The sequence below is a fragment of the Dryobates pubescens genome, chromosome 30, assembly GCF_014839835.1.
Source record: "Dryobates pubescens isolate bDryPub1 chromosome 30, bDryPub1.pri, whole genome shotgun sequence".
NCBI classification, from domain to species: domain Eukaryota; kingdom Metazoa; phylum Chordata; class Aves; order Piciformes; family Picidae; genus Dryobates; species Dryobates pubescens.
The window spans coordinates 7519012-7532828 of NC_071641.1; the positions used below are offsets into that span (position 1 = coordinate 7519012).

The 13817-nt window shown below is 47.9% G+C and overlaps 1 protein-coding gene across 2 annotated transcripts in view; it reads left to right on the forward strand.

Annotated features, from left to right (window-relative positions):
• Nucleotides 1-9485, forward strand: part of INPP5A (inositol polyphosphate-5-phosphatase A) — a 262105-nt gene extending 252620 nt beyond the window's left edge. Inside the window, exons 13-16 of one of the 2 annotated variants that reach the window (XM_054174722.1) lie at nucleotides 2291-2402; nucleotides 7572-7640; nucleotides 9015-9051; nucleotides 9305-9485. In XM_054174722.1, the coding sequence (XP_054030697.1) occupies nucleotides 2291-2402; nucleotides 7572-7640; nucleotides 9015-9051; nucleotides 9305-9354 (268 nt within the window). In that variant the 3' untranslated portion in view covers nucleotides 9355-9485. Of the gene's footprint in view, nucleotides 1-2290; nucleotides 2403-7571; nucleotides 7641-9014; nucleotides 9103-9304 lie in introns of both variants that reach the window. The other variant, XM_054174723.1, reaches the window with a different exon arrangement.
• The last annotated feature ends 4332 nt before the right edge of the window (nucleotides 9486-13817 follow it).

A 13817-nucleotide genomic window follows, 5' to 3' on the forward strand; every position in this document is an offset into this window, starting at 1 on the left:
AAAACATTTCACAGCCACTCAGAAATAAGCTGTACTTCTGTATGTCAGTGAAGCAGCAAATTGAATTCTCATAATATGTTTTGAAAATGAGTCTTGTTAGGTTTGATGAGGTGGAAAAGGTACTGAGATCACTGGTTTGTTCCAATACGTTCAGCACGCTCTCCCTGGATGTCTGCCATGGCTAATCTTCTTAATGGCAGCGTGGCTCCCATACCCCTTTGGTGGGAAGCTGCACGTCTCAGGTTTCAGGGTAGGGTGGTAAATAAGTTTCTCTTCAAGCATGCAAACCTCTTTTGTTACAATACCAGAAATTCTACAACAGGTATCAGGAAAACCTCAGTATTCATAGAATGGAATACTCACAGAATACCAGGTTGGAAGGGACCTCAAGAATGATCTTGTCCAACCTTCAGGGTAAGAATATAGTTTAAATGAGCTGGCCCAGCACCCTGTCAAGCTGGGCTTTGGAACTGGCTAATGTAGGGGAATCCACTACCTCCCTTGGGAGTTTGTTCCCATGTTTAATAGTTTGAATGGTGACAAAATTCTGGCTTCCTGTCCTTATCTCCCCAGCAGCAAAATTTGGTTTACATTTACGCATAAGGAAAAGAACTAAAGTCTACACATGTTGATAAAAACCTAACTCAGCCTTTGACTCTGTAGGAAATCATTCCTACAGCTGAAATGTGAGATTATACATGTCTGGTGTTGCACCATGTGCAGGGCTTAAGAGATGAAGAGTTGTTGTTAGAGCTATCACCATCCTTGCCTTTATGATTTCAGTGTTGAGCAGAATAAAATGCAAAAGTCATTTTAACCACACTGAGGCATACACATGTGGAGGCAGGTGGGGGTTGGTCTCTTCTCCCAGGCAACCAGCACCAGAACAAGAGGACACAGTCTCAAGCTGCACCAGGGGAGGTTTAGACTGGAGGTGAGGAGAAAGTTCTTCACAGAAAGAGTAATTGGCCATTGGAATGTGCTGCCCAGGGAGGTGGTGGAGTGACCGTCCCTGGAAGTGTTCAAAAAAGGATTGGACATGGCACTGGAAGCCATGGTTTAGTTGTCATGAGGTGTTAGGCATTAGGTAATAGGTTGGACTTGGTGATCTCTGAGGTCTTTTCCAACCTTTATGATTCTATGAACATGCCCCAGCCTCACAGAGTTCATTTACAGGCATTTATTACAGTCAAGTTCCAGTCTATTCAGGCCAAATGTTCAAGAAATGGAGTCTGTCACACACACTCTGGATTTCTCCCTCTTTGGTTGCTTCCCCATTCCATCTGGGCAAACAGTTGGCCTCAGAGCATGAGATTCAAAGTTCTATCACAGTGAACTGCTGAGAACATGTAGCTAAACCTAGGAAAGTTCTGGCCTCATCCTCATGACAGCTGAACCTGAGGTGCCCACTTCAGGTGCTTTAGAGAGTTTCCATCTGTGGGCTCACACGTGCTGAGTTAACTGTTCTGTAGGTTACAATAAACACTTTCTGTGCCTTCTAAAACCAAGTTAGAATCCACTGGAAATCCCACAGCACGTTTATAATGACCTCACATCAAACTACCATTTAATTGGCTTCTATTCCAGATGCCTTTGCAAAATGCTTTACTTTTTGTTAACAGAATTTCATACAGAATCTTACACAGTCAGCATCGTTCTCCTTAAACCACATTAGGAATCCCTTGGTTCTGAAAAGCCTGATTTCTTGACTTGTCTTCTTGCTGTCAGCCTTAGAGAATCTGTACAGGTGGGGTTTGTGCACAGCTGCAGAGATCCCAGTGCTCTGAACCCTTGTGTTCTGTTGAAGTATCCCTGGATAGCTCTACTTGAGTTGAGAGAATCCTGAAAAGGAAGCCCATGGGGTGAACCTTTTTTACCCAGGTTTCCTTGCTTTAATCCTAGGTTTCTTTTTTGATCATCTGCCTATTAATTTTCCACAGTCATACCCAACTGGCTACCCTGTGCCTGAGCTGTTGTTGAAGTGATTTTCATACTTCCACCCAGATAGCTCTCTGCTGTCTTTAAACACTCTCATGTGCAAGAACACAAGGTGGGAGGCGAGAGTTTTGAACCTGTACGTGTCTTAACATGTTGGCCTAGAGTAGGGTTGTAGAGGTGAGAAGAGCACATGAGAAAGTAAAGGGAAGGAGAAAAGAAAGGTAAGCATGAGAGGGGTTTGAAAGAGCTGCTTTTTGCCAGCTCTTTTTTTCCATCAGAGTGCTCAGGTGAGCCAGAGGTTTTGGGCTGCTTCGGAGGGTTGCTGATGGCTGTGGCTGTGCTTTGTTTGCAGTTACCCCTACAGCGAGGACTCCAGCCAGGGAAAGCAGTACATGAACACAAGATGTCCAGCTTGGTGTGACAGGATCCTGATGTCCCACTCAGCTAAAGAGCTCATTCTGAAGGTAAGTAGGGACCTGCAGTCACCTGTATGGCTCCTCCACACTCTTTATCTTCAGCAAAGTTAGGTAGGGCCGATACGCTCCTGCTCGCCCTTGAGTTTTCAGGTGCCTGGGCAAACGCTCGCCAAGCTGGAGGCACCAAACCATGGCAACAATAAACTCCTGTGCCTCCAGCACTCCCCACCCAGGATGTGGACTTGTCCCTGTTAGGCTGTTGGCAGTTACCAAAGCATGAACTTTGGTGTCTGAGCTCTGCCAGCGCTGGCTGCCTACCATCTCTCCTGGGCCAATTCTGTACTTGTCTGTGCTCTGCTGGGATGCACGGCACTGGGAGACTGCCTGCTTCAAGAAAGTAACAAAAACCCTCCCATCACTTCCCCAATCCAGTCCCCTGCATGCCAACAGAAGTGACAGCACTGCCCTTGCTAAGGATTCTTCACAGGTGCCCAGCGAAGTAGCTAGAGGTGGCAGCTGAGTAATGCTGTTGTATAGCAACAAGGTGCCCAAGTTATATATCATAGATTTAGGTTCCCTCTGTTGCTGATGATGAGAACCAGATTTCCTAAGCATATCTCAGATTCTAGAAGGGCCAGATCTCCTCTTGCTGTCCCATGATTGAAGGCAGAGTCTCCAGCAGGTAGGCTCCTAACTTGGCTAAACCACTTAAGTATGTCAATTCAGACATTCCATTAGAGCTGTGCAAGTATGGTTGTGCAGTGGTTTAGAGCATACACTTCCTCTTGGGATTTTGCTGTATAGAGGTAAGGTAAACGTGGCTAAATGACCTAAATATAATTCAGGAGCTCTCCAGTTGTCTTTTTCTTCCCTTTGCTCTCTTTCCTCCCTGCCCTGTTCTGGTTACCTCCTTTTCCCGGGAGCACTATGCCAGGCCAGCCAGTGAGGTGTGGCTCTGCAATCCCCGGGGTGCTGGTTCATGGCGCTGGCTGTCAGCGGTTCTAAAAGGACCAAGAACACAGCAGGACATCACTCTGTGATTTCAGGAGATCCCACACATGCTGTTCTGCTCCAAGACAGGTCTCTTTTGCTGCCCAGTGCCTGGTCATGGGCACAATGCAGGAATCCCAGCACGGTGACTCTGAGGTTATCATGCTGACTAGACTGCCTGATACATAACAGACTGACCAACCCCCAAACTGTCCAGAGTGACATGTCTGTCTATGTCTTCCTGAGGAACTAAGGCAGTTTAATGGGAGTGAATTGCAGAAAGTCATCTGTGCAAATATATCCATAGTCTGCAATTTCCTGGCTCTATTTTTCTGTTTCACTTAATGAAACCCTTGAAACTTGCTCTCCTGAAGTTTATCGCTTTCTGTTTCTCATCAGGGTTATTTATCTCATGATTAGACTGTTTGCTTTGCAGCACAGAACTCACTGTGAATGGCTGAGAACATTTTTTCCATAGCTATTCAGATTTCAGTTCAAGGCACTTCCTCACACGTTCTAACCTGTAAGAAGTGTCTGCACAATATCTTGAAGTTTCACCCAAGCATTGATACAGGTTGGGCAGGGACTGGCTTGAGAGCAGCCCTGAAGAAAAGGACTTGGGGGTGCTGGTGGATGAGAAGCTCAATATGAGCTGGCAGTGTGCACTTGCAGCCCAGAAAGCAAATTGCATTCTGGGCTGCATCAGGAGAAGGGTGGCCAGCAGGTTGAGGGCCAGCAGCTCCACTCTAGTGAGACCCCACCTGGAGTACTGCATCCAGTTCTGGAGCCCCTATTACAGGAAGGATCTGGAGGTGCTGGAAAGTGTCCAGAGAAGGGCCATGAGGATGAGCAGAGGGCTGGAGCTCCTCTCCTATGAGGACAGGCTGAGGGAGTTGGGGTTGTTCAGTCTGGAGAAGAGAAGGCTCTGAGGAGGCCTTATTATAGCCTTCCAGTATCTTAAGGGGGCCTACAAGAAAGCTGAGGAGGGACTTTTTAGGATGTCAGGTAGTGATAAGACTGGGGGGAATGGAGCAAAAATAGAAGTGGGTAGGTTCAGATTGGATGTTAGTAAGTTATTCCCCATGAGGGTGGTGAGACACTGGCACAGGTTGCCCAGGGAGGTGGTGGAAGCCTCATCTCTGGAGGTTTTTGCAGCCAGGCTGGATGTGGCTGTGGGCAATCTGCTCTAATGTGAGGTGTCCCTGCCCGTGGCAGGGGGGGATCGGAGCTAGAAGATCCTTGAGGTCCCTTCCAACCCTGACAGTTCTGTGATTCTGTGACAACTGTAGGCAGTGCATCTACTGCAGCACTTCATAAAAAAGTGCTCCAAGGCATACAGGCTGTACCATAAGACAGTAATGTCACAATCAGTGTTACTTCATCTTCTGACAGAGAAATATCATAGGAAAAACGTGGGACTTTACCCAAAATATTACCGATAGCACTTGGCGCCCATGAAATTCCTGAAGAACAAAGGATTAAAACCATGGAAAGAGCGGCCAATGAGAGAAGATTTTTTTCCCTATTTTTTTCCCCCCAATCTATGAATAAGGAGATAGAAGTGTACACAAAGGCTTGAAGAGTGTAAACAGTACAGAGGGAAAGGAATTCTTTCAGATTATCTAGCGGGGTATAACTCGGATATAATGGGGGGGGTGGAAATTAAACAAAGGACAACAAAGTTAGAGCGTTAAAGACGTTTGTAACTATGAGGTCACTTAGCCCAGTCCTGAAGTCTCTGTTGAACAGAAATCCAGCCAGTTGGATTGTTCCAAGCTTATATATTTTTCTTTTCTAATATAATTCTGTCTCTGCATCTTTGCATCTGCAAATTAGGAGCACGCAGTCTGGGACGCCTCCAGGAGCAGGCGTGCGGGATTGGAGATGCAGCCGAGGCCGGACTGGCGTGGGTCTGGCCGCACCAGTTAGCTCGTCCAGCTCAAAAGCACGCTGCAGTGCTGGCCTGCAAAACTCACTGAAAATAGGCAGTAGAGAGGAAAGCTGAGGAGAAGGGATAGGGGAAAGGGCAAAATAGCCTTGCAGGTTTTTTGTGGCTCTACGCAGTAGAGCAAGGGCTTTTGCCTTGCCGTGAGCGTTCATTGCATTGCAGGAGACCTGCACTTCAGAGCTTCCAAAGGAATTGTGGAGAAAGTAAAAGGCCGTGTTAATTAATTGATTAGGCTGCAACAAATCCTGGAAACAGAAATGGATATGAATTCTTACAGAATTTTTGGCTGTAACCAAAAACCCCCCAGTATTCTTCCACAGGTAATTATTTTGCTGCGTTCATTTGTCCTGTAGGCAAATAAAAGAACTGCTTCTCGGTGCCTTAGCGAATCTGCGTTTTCTTTCAGAGAGAGCTGGTGGTAAATCTGCCTTTTAATCCTCAGCAAAGAAAAGGACAGGCTGCACAAATTGCCACGCTGTGCGGTGCGCTCAGCCACACAGTAGGCATTACAGATTGTACAGACATGGGGCTGTAAACAGCTTTCATGCAACATCATCTATCATGCCATGGTCGGTTACCTCACCATCATGTTATTTTATGCTTCCTGAGCCCTAAAACACCAAAGGTTGCCCACTGCTAGGGAGTTGTGTTGATGCCTGATAGCATGAAGTAATGAATGCTCAGCCAAGTGTACATTGTTTCTGCTTGTGCACCGCTGTAATTTGTTTATCTGTCTAAAGATTATGCAGTTGAAAATCCACAATTTTATGCTGCCTTTGTAAATTATCAAGTCGCTTTTGATGAATGTATCCCCACTTCCGATGCTGGTGGCATTATGATCTTGAAATATTGGAAAGTGCTCATGCATACAATGCAGAAGGTTATGTTTTTATATTTTTGGCAGACAACCGTGCTATAAAGTAAATCTGACCTTAAGCTTCCTTACTGCATTAAAGATAATTCAGTTTTAACTTTATGGTCCTAAATGCTACTGTTTATAGAAAAGTTATTGCCCAGTCAAACTTGACTGATTGCAGATGAGAAAAAGTCTTGACGGCTTTCATACAAAATAAATTAGCAGCCCCGACCGGTTTAAAGCCTTGCCTGCGACGGGGCGAGAGGCTCCAGCCTGCGGAGCGCAGGTTTTAATTAGCTCACAGGAATTGTTTAGCATAATAAGAAAGTGTCTCCCAGGGCAGTGTGTTTGCGTGTGCCAGAGGCTCAAAACAGAGTCTCGGAATCACAGTTACTGCAAAGGTAGGCGCGCTGTACTGTTCATTAATGCTGAAGGAGTCAGCCTGTAAGGATAAAGTCCAACGTGGAGCGAAATGGGAGCAGCTCACAAAGGAGACTGGAGGAGTAGCAGCTTTCATTTGCTGGTTTTGTTAAAAAAATCACTAAATGCCTTTTTTTCAGACTGAGAAATACAGGAATGGTTAAAGACTATACTCCTAAACTGTGAATGACTCGTTCATAGAAATCACAGAATCACAGAAACGTTCAGGTTGGAAAAGGCTCTCAGGATCACCAAGTCCAACCAATAAGCCTACTCTACAAGGTTCACCCCTAAACCATATCCCCAAGCACCACACTTAAATGACCTTTAAATACATCCAGGGTTGGTGACTCAACCACCTCCCTGGGCAGCACATTCCAATGCCTGACCACTCTTTCGGTGAAAAAATGTTTCCTAATGTCCAGTCTAAACCTACCCAGTCACAGCTTGAGGCCGTTCCCTCTTGTTCTGTCACTTTACTGCCTGTGAGAAGAGGTTCATCTCTCTGAACATTTAAAACCACCTCTGTGATGAAATCAAATGCTGTTGCAAGGCAACACGGAGTGCATTCAATTGAAAGAACAACCTAGATCACACCGAATTCAATGCAATGTGTGTGTTGTTCTTGGAAAAGGACTGGCCAAAAGTGCAGGCTGCATTTCACTGGCCAAGGGCTGGAATGTGACTGTAACCGAGTCATTCAGTTCGTCTGTCCTGTGTTACCCACCAGCATCTCTTGAGCTCCCAGCAGCCAGGAGTAGATGCAGCGGTTTCAGGAGTCATTTCACGTGGCCAAATTGCACAAAGCCCTGCAAACAGCACGGACATAAAAATTCACTCTGCACGCTCTTCCTCTGGAGAAGCCAAGCAAAGATGTGTCCATGTCACTTCATTCAGAAACTGGTTTGAACTATTTACAGACATCCTTGCCCCGTTTCGGCGATCTGGATAACACCTGAACTGACTGTTTGGTTGTGCTCTTTGTGTTTGTTTTTTCCACCAGTCAGAAAATGATGAGAAGATAGTAATATATGACCACATTGGGCCAAACGTCTGCATGGGGGATCACAAGGTAATTAAACATTTTAGTTCTAAATGAAAGGTGGTAGTTGCAAACTAAACCCTTTAGTTCTAAATCTGTTTGTGATTAGGAAGAAGTGTGCGCTAGCTTCTGTTAATTTCATGTTTAAGTTTGACTATCTCGCTGTGCCATTTTCAATTTAAAGCCTCAAAAATGTTTGCAAGTCGAATCCAAGTGAAATCAGGCAGTGCACTGGAGCAGATACTTGTGTGCAGTCAGATGAGAGGGCAGTACCAGATGAGGAGCAGCAGCTGTCTCTGTGCACTGAGGGCTGTTTGTGTAAAACAAAAGTATTTTCACGGGGTGATCAAAACTGCTTCCAAAACGCCGCTGCAGTTCAGCCGGTGCCTCACTGCTGCTTGCTGCAGTAACAGATTGGCAGTTCCACACTTCAGCAAAACCAGAGGAAAAGGATCCAGAGTTACCTCAGTGCCAGTGGTTACAGTGAAGGGCAAGTTGTGAGCGTCACAAACAGTCTTCTCTGCCGAGGGTACCCCATGGGAAGCTAAGTTAGAAATGCAGCACAGACGAGTATTTGCTGTGTGTGAAAAGGGCTGGTCGAAGAGCAGGGAGGAACCTCTGAAAGCCTATACAAAAACTACATAAAACCTCAGCTGAAAACATGCAAAAACTTGTAAACTGCATGATGGTGGTGATGTATCAGTCCCAGAAACGGTGTAAAGGCTCTGGAACGATAACTCAGTGACAGATAACAGCTAATTAATTGCATGTGTCTATGCAGGTATACAAGCAAATCCAAATTCACAGCTCTGTGCTGTGTGTCCTGTGTGGGTCAAAGTTCTGGTGAGACAGTATAGGTTTTCTAAGTAAGAATGCACATAAGATACTCAGTCCAGAACCATCCAAGTCAGACTTAAATACAGAAGTTTACTGATGTCTCCAGTAAAACATAAAATCCTGTGTGCTGGCAGCTGAGGGGCTGCTCCAGCTCAGAAACTTGATTTCTCCTTCCTTTGTGCCCCAGTGTGCCTGACCTGGATTTTCTTAGCGTGGCTCTTCCAGGGGAGTCAGCTCTAGTAACACGGAGCTGTGTCTGGGACCCGATCCTCCTCCCACAGAAATCAGTGGCAGACTTCTTTTCCCCCCTTAGATTCCAGTGGGAGCAGAGATCCGCACGGAGACGCCGCGGTTCTCTTGTGCTTTCTGCGTAGCTAGTTAGGGTAATTCAAACAGTGAGGTCAACTCAAGCATCCTTGTGTTTGCAGTCGTAGAGGAATTTCTGTTGTGTTTAACTACTGCCTTAAAATATGCTAACAACAAAATAATAATTAAAATATATATATATATATATTAATAATGTCTGTTTCCAATGTGTAACTTTTATTTTTCCCTGCCTTGCTGCAGCCTGTGTTCCTGTCCTTTCGAATAGCTGCTGGGGCAGGTAAACCTATTGCAAATGTGCACAAGTGTTGTGTCGTGCAGTGATGTGGTGGTAAATATCATTCTTTTTTTCCCCCCCCCCTTCTCGTTTATATTTCCTACATCATTTCCCCCGTGTTTATTTTTTCTTTTTTCTTTTTTTTTTCCCTTTTATTTTTTTCCCCTTTTTTTTTTTTTCTCTCTCTCTCTTTTTTTTTTTCTCTCTCTCTTTTTTTTTTTTTTTTTTTAAACAAACAATGCCAATTCTACGACAGGAAAAAGATGCCTGCGGAACGAGAGGCTGTTCCGCGGCAGCACGCTGTAGCCGGAGGGAAAGGACCGACGCGCCGTCACCGCACACGCCCCGCTGCAGCAAACCGGTGTCGATCTCCAGCCCCGAGTGCCACACTTCTACCTGCTGGTCCTACACTATGCTTCAGCATCTGGACTCTTGTTGTTTTTGGTTTGGGTTGTTTGTTTTGTTTGGTTTTTTTTTTTGGTCTGAGAGAAGCCTCACATACCTCACCGTCTTGTATGTTCATGTGACATCAAGTAGAAAACGTGGAATTATTTTTTATATGCATATATATATATATATATAATATAATATATATATGTGTGTGTGTGTGTGTGTGTGTGTGTGTGTCACGGTTCTGTTGCCAAAACTCTAACTAGACAGCAGAGGTGTTTCTGTAGTTTAGACTCACGGCTTTCCAAACTTTTAATTGAGTGGTTTCGTCCATGTGGAAAGGGGGAAAAAAAAAAACCCCAAACAAACCCCAACAAACAAACAAACAAAAAAGTTACTCCAGCCTATTACAAACTTTTAAGAGGTGTCATGCCTGACACTTCCGTACCTTGACCACTTCGGGGTTTTGTACATTGGACTGTACAGATAAGAGATATCGATGGTTTTAAATGGTGTTTTCTTCGTTGACCAAGGCTTATGGTTTGTGCTTTTAGTTTTGAGCTTTTGTTTTGTTTTCATTTTTTATATATATATATATATATATATAAAAATTTGGGGGTTGTTTCTGTTCTGTTTTGTTTTCCTCATGTTATTTACTATACTGCCATGTTACATGGTTTTTTGAATCACACAGCAGCTGCTTTCTTATACATACGTATATATATATATGTGTGTGTGTATATATATGTATGTATGTGTATATATACACAGATATATAAATAATTTATAAACCTGACCAAAACTTAGGCTAAATATACCTTCCAATATGAATGCTTGAGAGTGCCATATCCAGCAGTTAGCGTTGGGAGTCCTAGCAGGGTTTAGCTTAGTGTACATCGACACCAACATTTATCTAAGAGCCGATATATAGCAGCGGCCATCCTGGATAGCAGATTATTATAGCATCCTATATAGCACATATATTAGCAGTCTCACTTTGTTACTCCTATAATCCCTCCTTTCTATGTACTATTAAAGATTTGAATGTGAAGTTCTTAGCTAGGTTTGGGTGTAACTTTCCAGACTTTTGTAAGCCGTTTTTGTCAAGTCTTTTGTTACTGTTTTAATGGTGCCAAGTATCCTATTATCGAAACCGTTAACGACGTGGGAGAGAGAGTCTTCTCGATCTGCTGCAGGTAGCCACTGTGCTGGGCACAAATTGTGTCTGTACAGGGTTAAAGACAAAAAAAAAAAGAAAAAAAGAGAAAAAAAAAACTTTAAAAAAAAACAAACAATAAAATAAAAATCAAGAGGACTGTAAATTTTCCTGGCGAGTAGCGGAGTGCAGCCTACAATATCATCTTGTTAACAACGTTTTTTTTTCTCCCACCACTAAATACAACATTAAAAGGTGATTAGGGAGTCTGTTGATGAAACACAAATGTATGTTTTATTGATTTAATTTAGAACACTACAGAGTTCATGGACTGCGTGGATGGCATTAGATTGATGCTTGATTTTTGGTATAAATCACTACCGTTGGAGATGATTTGATGTCCGCTTGCAGAGCGGTTTCTCAGCAGCACGACCTGACCGGGGGCCTGATGCCCAGTCCCGTGCCCAAGGGTGTCTGCAGCTCTGTATTGTTGTTGTGCCATGTTGCATTATAACCACACAGTAACTCTATTTAAGCCAACTCAACTCATGGTAACTTCGAAGGCCTTTAGAAATGAGTACTCTGGTTCTCAAGCAATAAAACTAAACATGGTGAAGATGCCTGTCTCTGTCTCTTCGGCTCGGGCATGGGGGGTGGCAGGGATACTATTAAATGGTCACGATTCTTATTAACGAGCTGCCTTTTAATCTCCTGCCAATTAAGGGAGTTATTTTTTTTCACCTGGCTAACAGAGCTCAGTTCCGGTGTTAACCAAAGCAGAAGCCAGGGAAAGGCATTCGGAGTTTGTCCCGGTGCGCTGGAGCCAGAGCCACACAACTTGCTGAGCTGTTGGGGGATGCTGGCCCGCAGCATTAAGTAAAACGCTGCCACAACACCCTCCGGTGACTGCCTCCCGCTGCCCTCGCAGCGCGGGCTGGGGCCCTATCTGCGGGGATCCCGACCCGCCCGCAGGCGCTGGTCGCACAGCGGACCTGTCGCGGCCATTTGTTGAACGAGCCTCGGATTTAAGCCACAGAAATTGATAAAATGCCACTTTAGGAGAAACCAGCGGTGTCATCCCGGGGCGGGGGGAGCAGGATGCTCCCGGGGCATTCCCGTCTGTAAAGGCCAACGAGCGGAACCTGCCTCCGGGAAGAGCCCGGTGCTGTCGGGTTGCCTTCAGCGGAACCCGCTGCTTCGGGGCGCTGCGGGGGCCCGGCCCAGCTCCCCGCGGTAAAGCTCTTAACAGCTGGGCGCAGAGCCGCGCTCCCGCGGGCACACCTCCCAGAGACCGCGGCGCAGGTGTGACTGACCCGGCTTGCCAGCGCGGCCGGGATTTTATCCTACGATTTTCACGCAGGAGCCGGCAAACAGGCTCCGGGTCGTCGCTGAGCTGCCAGCGCCCTGTCCCGGTACGTTCAAAGCCGAGGCGAAGATTAATTTCTAAACTTGATTTACTCCTCCCGTAGCCGCGGCACAATATGAGCAAGCTCTCGTCAAGCCAGGGCTCTCGGTTGAACAGGGCTTCGCAGAACCCCACGCCCCTTCCCCGGCCGAGGAGCCGCTCAGGGCTGAGAGAGGCAAATCAAAAGCGAACGAATCGCAGTGCCCGGGGCATCCGCATTTGGAGCCCAGCGGGGAGCGACCTCGGCTGTGGGGACGGGAAGGGATGGGACGGGACGCCTCCGTGGTGTGCGGGGCCCCAGCAGCCGCACAGAGTTAGCGCCAGTCCCGCAACTTCGCGGCTCCTTCCTGCAGGGGCATCCCCACCGACAAGCGGGTCGGGACCCGGACCGTACCCCCGGCGCGGCCGTGGGGCGTCGGCGGCAGGCGCCAGGCCGCGTCCCAGCATTTCCGGGGCAGCCCACGGGCCTGGAGCACTGTGCGGAGGGGCCGGCCGGCCCGGGGCTCCGGCTCCCCGTACCACGCCGAGCCTCTGGACAGGCCGCATCCGTCCGTGGTGTGGGGAGCCCGGGAGCGCCGGGCCGGCCCGGGACTACGGGAGGCGACTGTAGGACGACGCGACAGCGGTACGGGAGGCAGTGGCGCGGAGGTCGCGTCCAGCTGCCGAGCCAGGAAAGCTGGCCCGGGCCGCCGCTGCGGCTTTTGCTCAGGCTGGGAGCAGTAGCTAAGGCGCGGAGAGAAAAGAATGTCTCATTCATTTAAAAACAACAAAAGAGGGGAGAATGCAGCTTCACAACGAAGCTGGATTACACCCAGCAGGCCTCAAATGTGGCCGAGTGAAGAAAAGCAGAGCCTCGGGCACCTGCGAGGCACCTGGGTCACGTTACGGGCAGTCGGGAACGCAAGCCGCAGGTGCCGGGACGCTGTTGGGCGTGAGCGGGCCGGGGAAGCTCACCAGGAAGGGAAGGGAGATGGTGCTTGCCAGCCCCTCGAGGGCTGAGCTCTCCCGAGATCGTGTCCGGGCTCTTCGCAGCGGCCACTGTCCCAGGACGGCCTCCCCCTCTCCGGAGCGGTGCCAGAAGGCACCAAAACGCTTTCGGTGTCAGGGACCGGCTCAATGTCGGGCCAGCACACGGCAAATTAAGGCTGCCTGTATGTTTCCGTGTCGGAGGCGGGGGGCTTGGCGCCAGCCCTTCCCCGGCCGCACTCGGGGCCTCAAACGCGGGGCTCTCCTGGTTCAGCCCGCCGGACATCGGCTGTAATCCGCCGGCCCCGCCGCGTCTGCTTTTCCTCTCCCGGAGCGGCGGCTTGGCCGGCGGAGGGGCTCAGGTGCGCGCCTGGACAGGCCCGGAGAGGTCGTAACGCGGACCGACCTACCGGCGCCGACCCCTCGCGATCCCCGACTGCGGGGGAGCTGGGGAAACGTCAAGGCGAGGCGAGGGCGCCTGTTGGTTTTCAGCGAGCGGGGAGGGCGACAGTGGCCACAAAGTGATGGCCCCGGGCCTGGTGAAGCGAAAAGCAGAAATTACCTCGCAACAGGTCCGGTGCAGCCCGCGCCCTGCACCCGCGGTCTCCTGGCCACAGCCGGCGGAGCGGAGGTGAAGCCTCCCCCTGCGCGGCAGCCTCGGGGTTCGGCTGGACCAGGACAGAAAACAGGTAATGTAAGAAGAAACTCGCTAAAGCAGGAGCTTGTTAAATAATTTATTGATTTATACAAAGTCTTTCCAACCCATGTGGAGACATTATCCAATCCCAATGTAAAATCAAGTGTCCATTTTTCTCTCGTGCTTTTTTTTTTTTGGGTTATTTTAGCTTTCGA